Below are 13919 nucleotides of genomic sequence, written 5' to 3'. Positions count from 1 at the left end.
GGAATCAGCTCCACCCTGCTCTGGGATGAGAAAAAGGAGAACAGCAAAGGAAAACAGAGAGACACTTTGAATTGCCCCCTACTGACCAACAGGCAAGGGCAAGACCTGTCTCTTTAAATAAGCAAGGAACCCATGACTGAGGCAATTTCCTCATTTCCAGTTGGTATAACTGGTCTGCAGGGGGCGTTAGCAGTTTCCGGGATGTTAAGAACTAGCCACAGATTGATTCACTTTGCCCTGCCTGTGGAAGCATCACATTCACTTTTCCCATACAACACTATAAGGGCAACTGAGGGCACAAACAGAGAAACTTCCTCTTGGGGAATGTTGGGACAGAATGAAGAAAAGGGAGAATATATTATGAGAGAGCCCAACAAGACTAAATGCAAGACTCATGCAAGAAACACGCTAGCATGTGAAGGAATAAATTTAAAATGTGATCCAATCCTCTGGGAATCAAGGGTTGTTTTGAATCATTCTTCATGAGACAAACTGTGCTCTTTTGTTTTTTGTTTTAGAGATCTGGAATTTACAGCTGAAGAGCAAACTTTTATTTTATATTATTATTTTATATTAGAATAGCAGTGGATTGTGAACTAAAACAGCAGATCAAAAGCTCATGCACGGATTTAACAATCTGTCACATACTCATGAGCTCAGTCAAGAATGGATATTTTAAAATCTTCCACCCTACAAGATGAACTGGAAAAAAAATGTCTGTCACATATTTTTCAATATTTTCTGATTATGAAGCTGTATACTGGCTGGTCAAGTAGTAATTTAATCTGAAAATGTTACGCCTTAAATAATAACCATGGACCATGAAAACACACAGTATAAGAAGTAAATAACCAGAGGATTACTGTGCGGTTGAGATGTTAATCAGAAACTCTAGTTTCTCAGTAACTTCAGATAGAACGTGAATGTAGTGTATAATATAAATGGTCATGTATTTGTTTAACATATAGTTACAAAATTGTTACAAGCTTTTAAGTGCCCTATGGAAACAAATTAGATCCATTTTTTACAATTTAAATGAAGACAGACTGATTGTGCAAGTTTTTTTAAATACAGATTTTAGTCAACTTTACATAATTTTAGAAAACCAAAATATAATATGAAAATACAAATTCATTTAAATACCCAAGCAGATGATTGATGGTCTTTAAGAGTGTTGCTTAACACATCCCACTTATTTTATATTATATAAATATTTCCCCCAAATAGAAAAGGAGTACTAGTGGCACCTTAGAGACTAATCAAAATAGAATTTTTATTTCTCAGTAGCAATACATGACCTTGTAAGTGCAAGAAAACTATTGTTATGTCACATTTAGCACATCCAAATTTGAGACAGCTAGCTACATGGAACTGTGGTAAAGTAATGATTATGCTTTAGTGAGCTAAAGCTTATGGATGGACTTTAACTGTGATACCAGGAGAAACAGAATCCCAAGAGAAATAGTGACTTGAATATATATTATTCTGAAGGAAGGAAGACTTCAACCCACCCCAATGAGGGTTACTGCCCTTGTGACTTTGTTTCTTTATGGGGAACAACACAAGGGCCTAAATAACTAAGGTTCAAGGGAATCTTATTTAGATGGAAAGCTAGAACAAATCATAGAATCACAGAATATCAGGGTTCGAAGGGACCTCAGGAGGTCATCTAGTCCAACCCCCTGCTCAAAGCAGGACCAATCCCCAATTAAATCATCCCAGCCAGGGCTTTGTCAAGCCTGACCTTAAAAACTTCTAAGGAAGGAGATTCCACCACCTCCCTAGGTAATGCATTCCAGTGTTTCACCACCCTCCTCGTGAAAAAGTTTTTCCTAATATCCAACCTAAACCTCCCCCGCTGCAACTTGAAAAAATATACTGGCACTAAAACACTATCTTATTTGTACATTCGGGGAAACTTCTTATTGTAGTTCTTTCCTTTGATGGAGTTGTCATATTGGTATTTATGTCTTATGCAAGGATTTAAGCACATTGTGTAGCTTATATAAAAATGGCAGAAAAATAATTTATAAGACTTGACTCAGCAATTGTAAGGAGTGGAGAGAACATGAACTATATGGATGTGCTAAAATTAACTTGAAAATGAAACATGCTGGAAGTTGATTGTTTTTTCTGTGAAGGTCTTCTGCAAAAGGTGAACTAAAAATTCCTATTTAAACCTGTTTAAGATCCAAAATCCATAATAGAATAGGGATTTGATCTTGCCAAAATTCACATTAATTTCAATATTCCAAATTGACTTCACTGAGTTGTCCCTGAGACCCTCTGTGTGCAAACTGAAAAACAATAAGCAAAGACCAAATATAAAACCAAATATTTGAAAATCTTTTTATCCTTTACTTTCCTGCCAAGACTCAGTTTCTGGATTCTTTGTTTCCCTTTCAAGGCAACTCAGTCACCTAAACCACATCATATTCTTCAACTCCACAGTTAAAACATAAGAACAGCCATACCAATGGTCCATCTGGCCCAGTATACTATACTGTCTTCTGACAGTGGCTGGTGCCTGCTGCTTCAGAAGAAATGAATAGAACAGGGCAATTATCAAGATCCATCCTCTGTCATCCAGTTCAGCTTCTGGCAAATAGAGGCTAAGGACACCCAGAGCACAGGATTGCATACCTGACTATCTTGGCTAATAGCCATTGAAGATGAAGGTTATGAACTTATCTAATTCTTTTTTTAACCCAGTTATACTTTTGGCCTTCACAACATCCCTTGGCAATGAGTTCCACAGGCTGACTGTTGTGTGAAGAAGTACTTCCTTATGTATGTTAGAAACCGGCTGCCTATTAATTTCACTGGGTAACCCCGGTTATTGTGTTATATGAAGGGGTAAATAACACTTCCTTATTCACTTTCTCCACAACATTCATGATTTTATAGATCTCTATCATATCCCCTCTTAGTCATCTCTTTTCTAAGATGAACAGTTCCAGTCTTTTGAATCTCTCCCCATATAGAAGCTGTTCTGCTTTAGGTGCTTTTGATGCCTTCTTGCTCCTGCATATACCCCAGTCTTACTGAATGAGTGAAAAATAGTAAAATGTAAATATATTTACAGTTGAAGACTACACAAATTGACCTTAATATACACTCATTGTGCACCCAACTGGCATGGAATTAAAAATAACATGTATCTGGGTTTTTCATTTATACTGTCCTTCCTTATCCTTAAATTGCTGGGCCAGTTCTGATTTCTTTAATTTTGTTTTTCTCTTACAAATTATTCTACTGCCAGTTATAATAAACTGAACAAAAAATACTGCACAGTAATTGTCCATAATGACCATGTGAGCTCCAGAAAGTAAATTAGCAGGAAAAAAGCCCTTTGGGACACATACTGAATTATTAGAAACTCACCAACTCACCAAAAAGGAAAATATTGGACGAAGATAAAAGCAAGGATTTTTTGATAGATTTCTTGAATTATTAAGCCACATAAATGTTTGAGAACAACTTAGTCCTTACTGAACTCCCAGTTATAATTGCCGCTTTTTTTTTTTCGTTTTAGTCAGAGAGGCAAGTATGGCATAAGGCCAAATCGTGACCCAACCTGTATCAGCCACATGGCCCTTTAATTCAGGGGATACTCTCAGCGCAGAATCTGTGTGGCTGTCTCATTTTGCTTGTGGCAACCACATAGTATGCCCCAGAGGCTGGGTTTATGATTCCACCCTCCTGGATTGCCATGTGCGAACACCAGGAAGATGGAGGCAATGAGACGGGGAGGCCTACTCCAATATTTCTGTGTGGTATGGGGGCTAGTTCCTTCTTGGCTGAATGACAGGGACACTGAATGGTTTAGTATGGCCTACAGAATGAGGTCATGGCTAACTATGGCTGCTAGTCTGGGGACCAAAGAATTCCTGTCCTTTATCATTGCAATCAGAAGTAGAAAGGGAAGAGTGCTACCACATACGATTGGGCCCTGCTCCCTATCCTTTCTTCCTCAACAGTAACATCTTCAACTTGTTTTGGGAAGGAAGAGAAGGGTGAAGAGATACACAGAGGGCTGCTGTGAGGAGTGGTTTGGGGAAGTAATTTGCATCATCTCCGTTCTTGCACAAAGCAGATGCAGCTTCTATTCCCCTTCCCCAACTCCCTAAGCCTAACTATCTTCCCAATGGTCAGCCTGGTGTCTAGCTGACCTATAGAGCAAGTAAGTGGCTGCCATGTGCCTTATTATGTACATAGGGCTAACATTTGGTTCAAAATGATTGTACGTCCTAGGGTACATTTTTAATACTATCAACAATAGTCTATTTTGGATGCCTATGTGTAGCTGTCATTGAAGTCATGCTTTGAAGTCAAAATATGGCCTTATATATATGGATAATCTATACAGGGTATGAACAGTATCGGTGTGAGTATAAATCTAATGTAATACAGAGGCTTTTAGGGGGATGACTGACTATTAATTTCCATATTCACATTGAGATGCATATGGAAGGAAGGGTGGGTCCTTTTCATCAGAGGTCACCAAAAGGTCATCTGTTTTTCTCATCTGATTTCAAACATTCAAGTATCCTTTTAAGATACATTATTGAAATTAGTTCCAGTTTTTCATTATGGGCAACTGATTATGCAGGACAAACATAGAAATTTGACATTTTAATCATAAGTCACAAAGGTTCATCTATCTAGCAAAATTTCTCTGATTTGGAAAAATTTAAGGGAATCTGAGGTCACCTATTCTTACTAACTGGAATTTAGCTAAGGTTATTGTTGAAGGCAATATAACCCAGGTGAAAATAATAGCCACAAACTCTCACCTTGAACTTTGGCAGAGTTTGGATATTCATTAGAATTTTGAAAGTCAGCTCCATCTCGGTATCTCACTAAACTATTTGCATTGTAAGACAATTTAACAGTGTTTTATATTTTATAGAGTTTTCTGTTGTGATTAATAAAAACATGAGTTACATTAATATGTTACACTTTATTTCACAAGGGACTAACAGGCCCTGATGGATCGCCTGGCCCAGCTGGACCCCGAGGACAAAAGGTAAGAATAAAGTCAGTTATTAAGTCTTTGATGCATTTTTCACAGGCGTACTTATAGACTTTTTGAGGGTAATGAGACTCTACAGTCTTTTCTAATGAGTATGGAATGCAATCCTGATCCAGTTGGACCCTCCGTCTGAGACACTGAGTGCCCTCAACTCCGATTGACTTCATTAGCAGTTGAAAGTGCTCAGCATCTCTCACGGGGTGTTCAACCCTTTGCATGATTGGGCCCTATAATAACTGCTGTCACCATACATAGCCACCACCATAACTGCAAAACCTCAGTTCCTCAACAATTCAAATGTAGGAACTTTCAACATAAGAACACTAATACAGAGTAACCAAAATGTTTGAATTGTTCTCTTTAAAACAAAACAAAGTTATAATATTTATGATCTGATTCCCTATCCTTTTCCGACTCTGAGTAGAAATTTCCTTTACATGTTGTTCCACTGAATTAAATGGGACTGCTCGATTAAGTGCTAGTCAAGGTGAGAAAGGATTGCAGAATCTGTCCCTTAGTACGTAGCCTTCAAGGGACAAGAACTATATCTTCCTAAATGTTGCGTACAACACCAACTGTGGTATTATAGCTTGACAAATAATAATAATTTGATTATTTGCAGGGAGAACCTGGATTGCCCGGAGGCCGTGGACTTCCAGTAAGTCATATATTTATTATAGTATAGACTTAAAATACCAATATAAATTATTTTAATTGCTAGATGGCATGATGGAAAACAAGAAAATCTCTTAACTTAGTTCTTAAGGAACTCTGAGGTAGCAGAGCAGGGGTTCTCAAACTTTTGTACTGGTGACCCCTTTCACACAGCAAGCCTCTGAGTGTGCCCCCCCCCTTATAAATTAAAAACACTTTAAAATATATTTAACACCATTACAAATGCTGGAGGCAAAGCAGGGTTTGGGGTGGAGGCTGACAGCTTGCGACCCCCGAGGGGTCCTGACCCCCAGTTTGAGAACTCTTGTAGTAGAGTAACACTTTTATTTTTGCATTGGTAGGGTACAGATTCAGTCATTCAAAGGCATTGAAGGCACATTCTTTAGAAAATGGAGTCTCTAGTTGATGGAATTGATTTTTTTACAACCCCATTACAAAGAGTTCATTGCATTCAGACTAACTGATTTATCTGCATGCTCTAAAGGGAATGAAAATTTCTGTGAATGGATCAAGTTTTTGAGAACATATTTTCTAACAATTTCTATCTCTTTGTGGAAGTGAAGAAGAGCCCTCAGACAGGGAAGTCCATGGTTTACATGGGTATGTTAGCCCAAGAAGGGTCAGGTTTCAGCTCATCTCTATATAAGTTTAAAAGTTTGTATGACTGAAATTTGAGTGCACGAGAGAGGGGTTTTTTTTGTTTTGTTTTGTTTTTCGATGGTGAAAGACAGCATAATGTGAGAAGAGGATTTCAAAGAGAACTGTTCAGCTTTGAATTCAGAGAGGGCTAAGTATTCAGGTTTGGAGTCTGAGAAGAATTGCCAGGTTAAAGACCTTCCAGAAATGGAGAACTGGATGATTCCAGACACAGAGAAACTGAGACTGTAAAGGAAACCCTTTAAAAAGATGGGAATGGGAACAATTGGAGGGTATCGTGCCCTGATATATGGCTTCAGGAGATTAAGAATTGATTCTTCCCTGAGACTAGAATTATTGGGACTAAGTATTAGGCTTGCTCTATTCTATCTTGATCCACAACTTCGTAGCCCTGACTGTATGTTTTCATTTTTAATTGTGACCCATTAATTTTTACTATTATTTATATACAGATTCACTCAAAATGCTTAGGCATAAAAGAAAATGTATTCCTTATCTTGAATAACAGCTTACATGTAAAAAATGTTCAAGCTTAAGGTACATCATTTCATGTGGATATATTCCTTTATTTTCCAAATATACATGTTCCTTAGCTGAAAATCCAAACCCCAGGACAATTAGAGTACAAACTTGTGACAGCTAGTGGGGTCTGTGTATCCATAACATAAGCAAACTGTGGTTAGAGAAATAGCAAAACTGAGAGGGCTGCTAAGTAGATTGAAAGCACTGTTTTCAGAGGGGAAGGGAGGGTTTGCCAGTTATTCAGCAGAGTAGATGGTGAAATGATTGCTTAGGACAGTGGTTTGAATTAGCTGCAAAACTAAATTGATGGAATGATGGAGACAGCTTTGGGTTGCCAGTTCCGTTACTCATAGGATCTGAGAGAAGTGTGTATGAAGAAATTTACCACTTGAGGTGAAAAGTGACTATGGAAAATTAAAAGATGCATTAATGGAATTATTTCAACCTAAAATACATGGTACTGGAAGCTGGGCTGCATTCCTATAGATGTGAAACTTAGGGAAAGTATAGAGTATTTTAACTTCATCCAAAGGGAACCTGCAGAGAATGTGGGTTCCAGGACAGAATAATAGGAGAGCTTGTTGGAAAGGTGGATGTCAGAAATGTCTTTAAAGGATTTCCCTTCCTTTGGAAGTGGAGTTGCTACTGTGAAAACACATCAAAAATGCATCATTATAAAGGAAACCTCAGTTGTTCAACCTGACAGCTCTGCTAGGAGTGGAATTTATTTGGCATTAAGAGCTCAAATGGTTCTTGTGAGGTTTGTAGAGAACACAGATTTTTCACATGCACAAACATTGTGGAGGAATGTCACCCATGGTAAGAGAGTGAATTAGAAACCATATTTGGGGGCTGTAAAAGTGATCAGTGGGATTATGGGCCACTGTTTTGCAGTTCTAGCTGCTAGTGATCCACTCCAGTGTGCCTTGGTAGTGATTGACTTTTTTTTTACTGCATTGCAAGCTGTACTGCACGTGCCATGTAGGACATGTATGGTAGTGTGGTGAGGAAACCGCTATCACTAGTATTGAAGTGTGGGATGGCTGATATTGTGTGTAAAGTTGTGACCTAGAACACAAATATTAGTAATTCTCAGGTAAAAGGAACTGTTTATGGCCAGGAAAGAGGGATGTACTGGAGACACCTGCTGATACTATTGAAAAGTATCATTTCATTGTGGGTGAGTAAAACAAGATAGAGCAAATTGCCTATCCATTTAGTAAATGAGACTCTTGAGCCCCAGATTTTAGGAAAGGATACAATATTTGGAGGACTTCGGTGTTGGTGATCTGACACCATGGTTATTAGCATGAAAGAGCCAAATCCAGATAGAAAGAGTTCTGCTCAGAATAAATCTCTCTGGCGAATTACATTCATGGAAGCTTTCACACTGAGTGAATGGGACTGCATGCTAGAGAGAATAGGGAAATTACTGAAATTCTCCAAAAAAAGCTAATACTAGTGATCTTGACTTTAGTGAGATTAAACTGACTCCTATCCCTTCCTCTTCCCCCCTCATGGAACCTAACCTATAAACCAGGGAATAAGGAGGGCCTCTAATTCTTATCTGCAGGCATATTTTGAGAAGCACATACTGGCCTTGTTTCATGTTTCAGCCTCCTGAAACCCTGGGGTTGGTCTGTTAGACCTCAGCTATCAGAAATACAATGAACATGCTACAAAGAAGGCATATTGGTTGCCATGGTTAGATGAAAATCTGGATGCACTTGTCTTTGTGGGCTGGTTTTCTGCACTGGACTCAGCCAGTGGCCTTTGGTGAGCAGAGTAGCCCCAGCTACTCATTCACAGACTTATTTTCTCACAAAAAGGGCCACTTGAACCTGTTGAAATGCTGTGCACTAACAGAAAATCAAACACCTTGGTTACTATTGTTCATTGCCACTGCGTTGAACAATGGGAGTTTTGTCCAATGGGAGTTTTGTCCAAATTGGAACTGCAGGATTTGATCCCAATAGAAATTTTAAGGAAATGAATTTTATAATATTTCATATCCATTTTTCCTTTCTCTGTTTCTCTTCTTCTCCAGGCCCTCTTCTGACCCTCCCTCTCTTTCTTTTCCATTTTTTCTTCCAGTGTTTTCCCACCATCTCTTTAGTCCTTTTTATTCTTTCATCTTCTGCTTTTCTCTTTTGTGTACTCGTCTCAACAAAATTAGTGCAATACTTCAGATAACCACGTCACCAAACAGATGGATTTCTTTACTCTGGTAAGGTCTAGGGAGATTGGACTATCAGCTACAGTGTACATATAAGGCCTCTCAAAGCTAGAATATGTCAGAGATACATTTTTTAGCAGTTACAATTTTTTAGAGGATTTGCTTGTCCTACAACTTTTAAATTGTTGATGTTCACAGAGTTATCTAAAGTCAGCAGAGGCTGTTTGGACCATATTTAGCCTGTCAAAGTATCACTTTCATTTCTTGCAGATCTGTGAAAAGTATTGCTCATATTTAAAGAGGAAGGAAAACAAATTTAAGCAGGATATACAAGATATGATATGCAGATGCTACTTGTAAGAGAACTGTAAGAGAAAAATGTACTGTGCATCACAAAATAAGAAACTGAAATAGTGGAAATTTGAACACTTGTATAAAATTCCTGATTGCAAATTAGATTTTGCTTCCGGATATTGTTCAGCAAAATAGACCCCAAAGTTTCCATAGCCAATATTAGCCAATATTAAAAGACATGAAAAAAATCATATTTTCCATTAATATGTAATACATTTTTATCAAATACAATGAAATCTACTCCACTAGACATTCCCTGTCTCAAACAACCATTTTAAAGTATCCTCAAGATTTCTAGTACAGTTTTGCACTATCTTTTGTTAAAGACCACTGCTTCTATACAAGGCAGTTTAGGTATTTACTTAAGACAGGATTCCTTGTACTGTACATTCACTGTACATGGCAAATATTTGGTAAGCTATTCTGATTACTTGGTTATAAATATGTTATATAATAGTGTGTGTTTGTATTATACACACACAAACACAAAGGAGGGATTTTCAGAGACACCTAAGTGACAGAGGAGCATATTTGCCATTGAAAGTCTATGGGAGTTGTGCTTCTAAGTCACTTAGATGTTTTTAAAAATCTCACCCTAAGTACTTAGCATATTTTCATATTATTTATAAAACTGGGTGAACTTCACCCATAGGTATTTTGTTTGTCACATTTTGTGTATGTACAGGAGTTCATGTTTTCAGCATCTGACTGTTGAGAATTCCCCTGATTAAACCTCTCAAATCATTAACTTCCACCATGCACAACCTGTGCTGAGGAGATATTGGACAAGATTCTGATCACAGTGAGAATGGTATAAATCTGGCCTGACTTCAGCTGAGTTAAGCCAACTCCATTTTGCTCTGTGGACACTTGCTTGTGAGAGGTGACACACAAAAGCCAGAAACCATTCAATTCTGCAACAAAGGTTGGTGAATTAGCGGGGGATCTATTTCAGAGGCTCTGCCATTGTGGCAAGTGAAGCACTGCCTCGTTTAGAAAAAGCGCAACATAAATCAGTATAAAACACATTCCATTCATCTTGATTCTATGCACCATTCTTGGATGGTAAATTTAACAGGGTAGCCCTATGAAATGAAGGATCCATATGGGGATAGCTGCTCCAGTGCCCTAAGTATGTATCCTCCTCCTCCTTATAGGCAGAATAGAAGCATGATTTCACTGAACAGCCTGCCAGCTACTACACAGCATTTAGAGACACTTCCAAAAGTACCCTTACATAAATGGTACATGTTGAGCAAAAGCTAGTTACAGTATCTCAACTAAAATTTTGACCTAGAGGCACAATTGATTAAATAACATACAGTGGTGCCTTTAAAAAGTTTCCTATTTACCAGTAGGTCAGGTATTACAGGTCTGACCATTCTCAGAGTTACGTTCTAGCCTTAAAAAGGTAAAAGGAAACTTTTAAAGGGAATCCACTAAACAGTCAGGTAAGTGTTTTCTTTTCTCTTGAGGGTGGTTATATTATGATCTAGAACTTGACTGCAGGATATGTGCTGTCAGCATGTGACTAGTAGAGGGCAAATTTCATACAAACACAAAATAGTTACGCTTCCCCCAGTGTTCAGTATTGCACAACAATGTACATTAGATTTATCACGTTAACATCTTTCAAACACACTGAGTTAAACCGTGCAAGACTTAAATTACTCAGTTAAATAACAGCAGATGGAAATGTAAGTTGTGTAGGCAAGGAAGAAAAGTTTATTTATTACTTCTCATTAAAAGAGTAAAATGAAATTATATTAGATTATCAATATGTTTGAAATTCTTTCCTCATTATGCAAGTTCTTCTAATGCTACTCTGGAAACTACAGTCAGTGCATAATATTCTGTGGCTTCTAAACTCCACTGAACCCAGGTGGTTAATTTCCTAACACAGTCCCTGATCTTGCGGAGACTCAGGCATGTGTGTAACTTTGCATGTGAACTGTCCCAGTGACTTCATTGGCACTATCTACCTGCATAAAGTTAGGCATATGCTTAAGTCTTTACAGGATTGGGGCTGAAACTTGCTATGGAGTATGTATTATACCTAACAGGAAAAACAGCATTTGTTGCTGGGAAATATCTGATTAAAATAATCAAGAACAACACTGATAGTAAATGTAAACAGGAGCAGCTCGTTGCTTCCCTGCTCAGCAAGAACAGTGGTGGTTTAATGGCTTTAAGGGACTTAAGAAGGCCTTGAAATAATTGAAATCTTTTTCTACTTTATTATTAACCATTACTCATGGAGAAGGAAATGACCACTTCCTTCACGTGTCATCAAGGTGTATCTTTTGACATAGGTTTCAATGCTTGATAACTAGCTAAACCTATTAATATTAGTTTCTTCATTCCTTTGCCAGCACATATATTTTTGTATTGCAGGTTAGTTTAGTCAAACAAAATTACTGTACTTGTCTGCTGATATTAAGTATCTCATGATAATCTTTATACTAGATGTTGAATATCTGTTAAAATTGCCGAAATACCTACTCAGTTATATCAAACGTGAGGGTAGTAATGTTTTAATATTCATTCATTGAAGGAACCATCACAGTTTTGTGTTTGATCACCCTACATGTTCCTACTCTTGGCATCCAACAAGATTAAATGTCAGAAACCATAAAAAGTTGCTCAACACATTTTTCTTTTTTCAGGGTAAGGGGATGCTTGGACCAGCAGTAAGTATCATTTTATACACACTACAGACTGCGATTGCATAACAAATCAAAGTAATAAAATAAAAAGACACAATAATAATTTTGGTCCTGATGTTCTGTATCTATTCCTACATAGTTTTACAACTAACATTTTAGACCATTTTAGTCCTTTGGGTGCGCAGATGTGTTTCTGAGGGCATAATTTATCTCCAGTTGCTTTGGGAAGATATTTGCCTGTGTACTGAGATCTCTATCATACAGATGACTGTAAATAATTTATATATATTTCTTTCTTTTACTTGGTTATTGTAGGGTCCCCCTGGTGTAGCAGGACTTCCTGGTGAAGTAGGCCGTGTTGGTCCATCCGTGAGTACTGCATTATGTTTGCCAATAATTTGCATTTTCTCACTGGCTGAAAGACACTGTGCAGAAGGAAATATAATTATTATACCATCCAAACATGGTTTAGGATAGGAGACCACAAAAACATACATAAGTATTTCATTGGATTATTTTTCCTGCTGGGATTATAGGAGGAGGAGCAGGTTGGTGGAAATCTTGTCAGAAATAAACAATAATTAATAGCACAAAAATACAACCATCTGTAATAATAGAATGAAGTTTCAGAGTAGCAGCCGTGTTAGTCTGTATCCGCAAAAAGAACAGGAGTACTTGTGGCACCTTAGATTCTAACAAATTTATTAGAGTATAAGCTTTCATGGGCTACAGCCCACTTCATTGGATGCATATGTTCATTCTATGCATCCGATGAAGTGGGCTGTAGCCCACGAAAGCTTGTGCTCTAATAAATTTGTTAGTTTCTAAGGTGCCACAAGTACTCCTGTTCTTTTTAACAGAATGAAGTGTTTCATACAGTATTCCACACACAAAAAGAATGCTAAGGATGCAAAAGAAGTCACTAAAAAAATTAGGAAAGGGCAAAGTTAAGGTTGGCTGTAGAATGTTAACTTTGGCCCCTGGTGTGTTTACATTATGTTAAAATCTTTTATTACATGATCACACACTGCTTTTCCCCACGACCCCTGTCTGATGTCAGTGAATAAGGCAGTTGTTCAATATTTCTTTTGATCCTCATCATTCAGTGTGGCCCCATTTACTGCACATCAACCCAACCTTGCCCTGATTAAGGATTTTTTCTCTTTAATTATAGCCTTTTTGTGGCACTGATCTCCAGACTATCTCAATATCTCACAAACACAATTAATTAATTTATCCCCTAGACACCTCTGTGAAGTCAGGAACTATTATTATCTCCATTTTCAGAAGGAGAACTGAGACAGAGAGAAATTAAGGGCTAGTTTGTACAATTTAAATACATCCCATCCATTCACAAAGCCATGAGGATGGAGCAGTCCCTGTCGTCTCCTGAGCACTTAGCACTTATATTTCACATCTTCAGAGCTGTTTAGAGACATTATGGGTTATGCTCTTACCGGAATCAGAGGTGACCCACTCGTTAGGTAGACCAGAAAATAAACTGTAAATCAGTCATAATTTCGTCCCTGGATCAGGAGTCAGAGGGGGTAGTAGAGTAAATTACTTTATCCCTTTTCATGGAACTGTTTATTTGACACTGTTTACATAGATACTCTGACCAGTGAATAAGTGTCCCTCATCCCTGCCCTCCTACCCACTTTTCCACAGTGGTGGCTACCTGGCAAACGTTACTAAGGGCAGGTTCAGCATGTTGTCTAATTTTTGCTTCATATTTTGTCACTGAAATAAGACTCAAAGCCACACTTTCGGTTGTGAAAGAAAGTAAGGAATAGCATTTTAATTTTTTTTAATGAAGCATCCCAGCCATTTTCTT

General features: G+C 37.8%; 1 protein-coding gene across 2 annotated transcripts in view; it reads left to right on the top strand.

The window, feature by feature from the left end:
- Positions 1-13919, top strand: part of COL9A1 (collagen type IX alpha 1 chain) — a 100495-nt gene that overhangs the window by 21927 nt on the left and 64649 nt on the right. For both annotated transcript variants that reach the window (XM_084624781.1, XM_084624782.1), the window contains 4 exons: positions 4976-5029; positions 5658-5693; positions 12086-12109; positions 12401-12454. In XM_084624781.1, coding sequence (XP_084480907.1) covers positions 4976-5029; positions 5658-5693; positions 12086-12109; positions 12401-12454 — 168 coding nt within the window. The remainder of the gene's footprint in view (positions 1-4975; positions 5030-5657; positions 5694-12085; positions 12110-12400; positions 12455-13919) is intronic.

This window comes from Lepidochelys olivacea (genome assembly GCF_965140295.1).
Source record: "Lepidochelys olivacea isolate rLepOli2 genome assembly, chromosome: 3".
In the NCBI taxonomy this organism is placed as follows: Eukaryota; Metazoa; Chordata; order Testudines; family Cheloniidae; genus Lepidochelys; species Lepidochelys olivacea.
The sequence above is the reverse complement of the archived record's forward strand: the minus strand, read 5'-3'. Positions and strand labels throughout refer to the sequence as shown.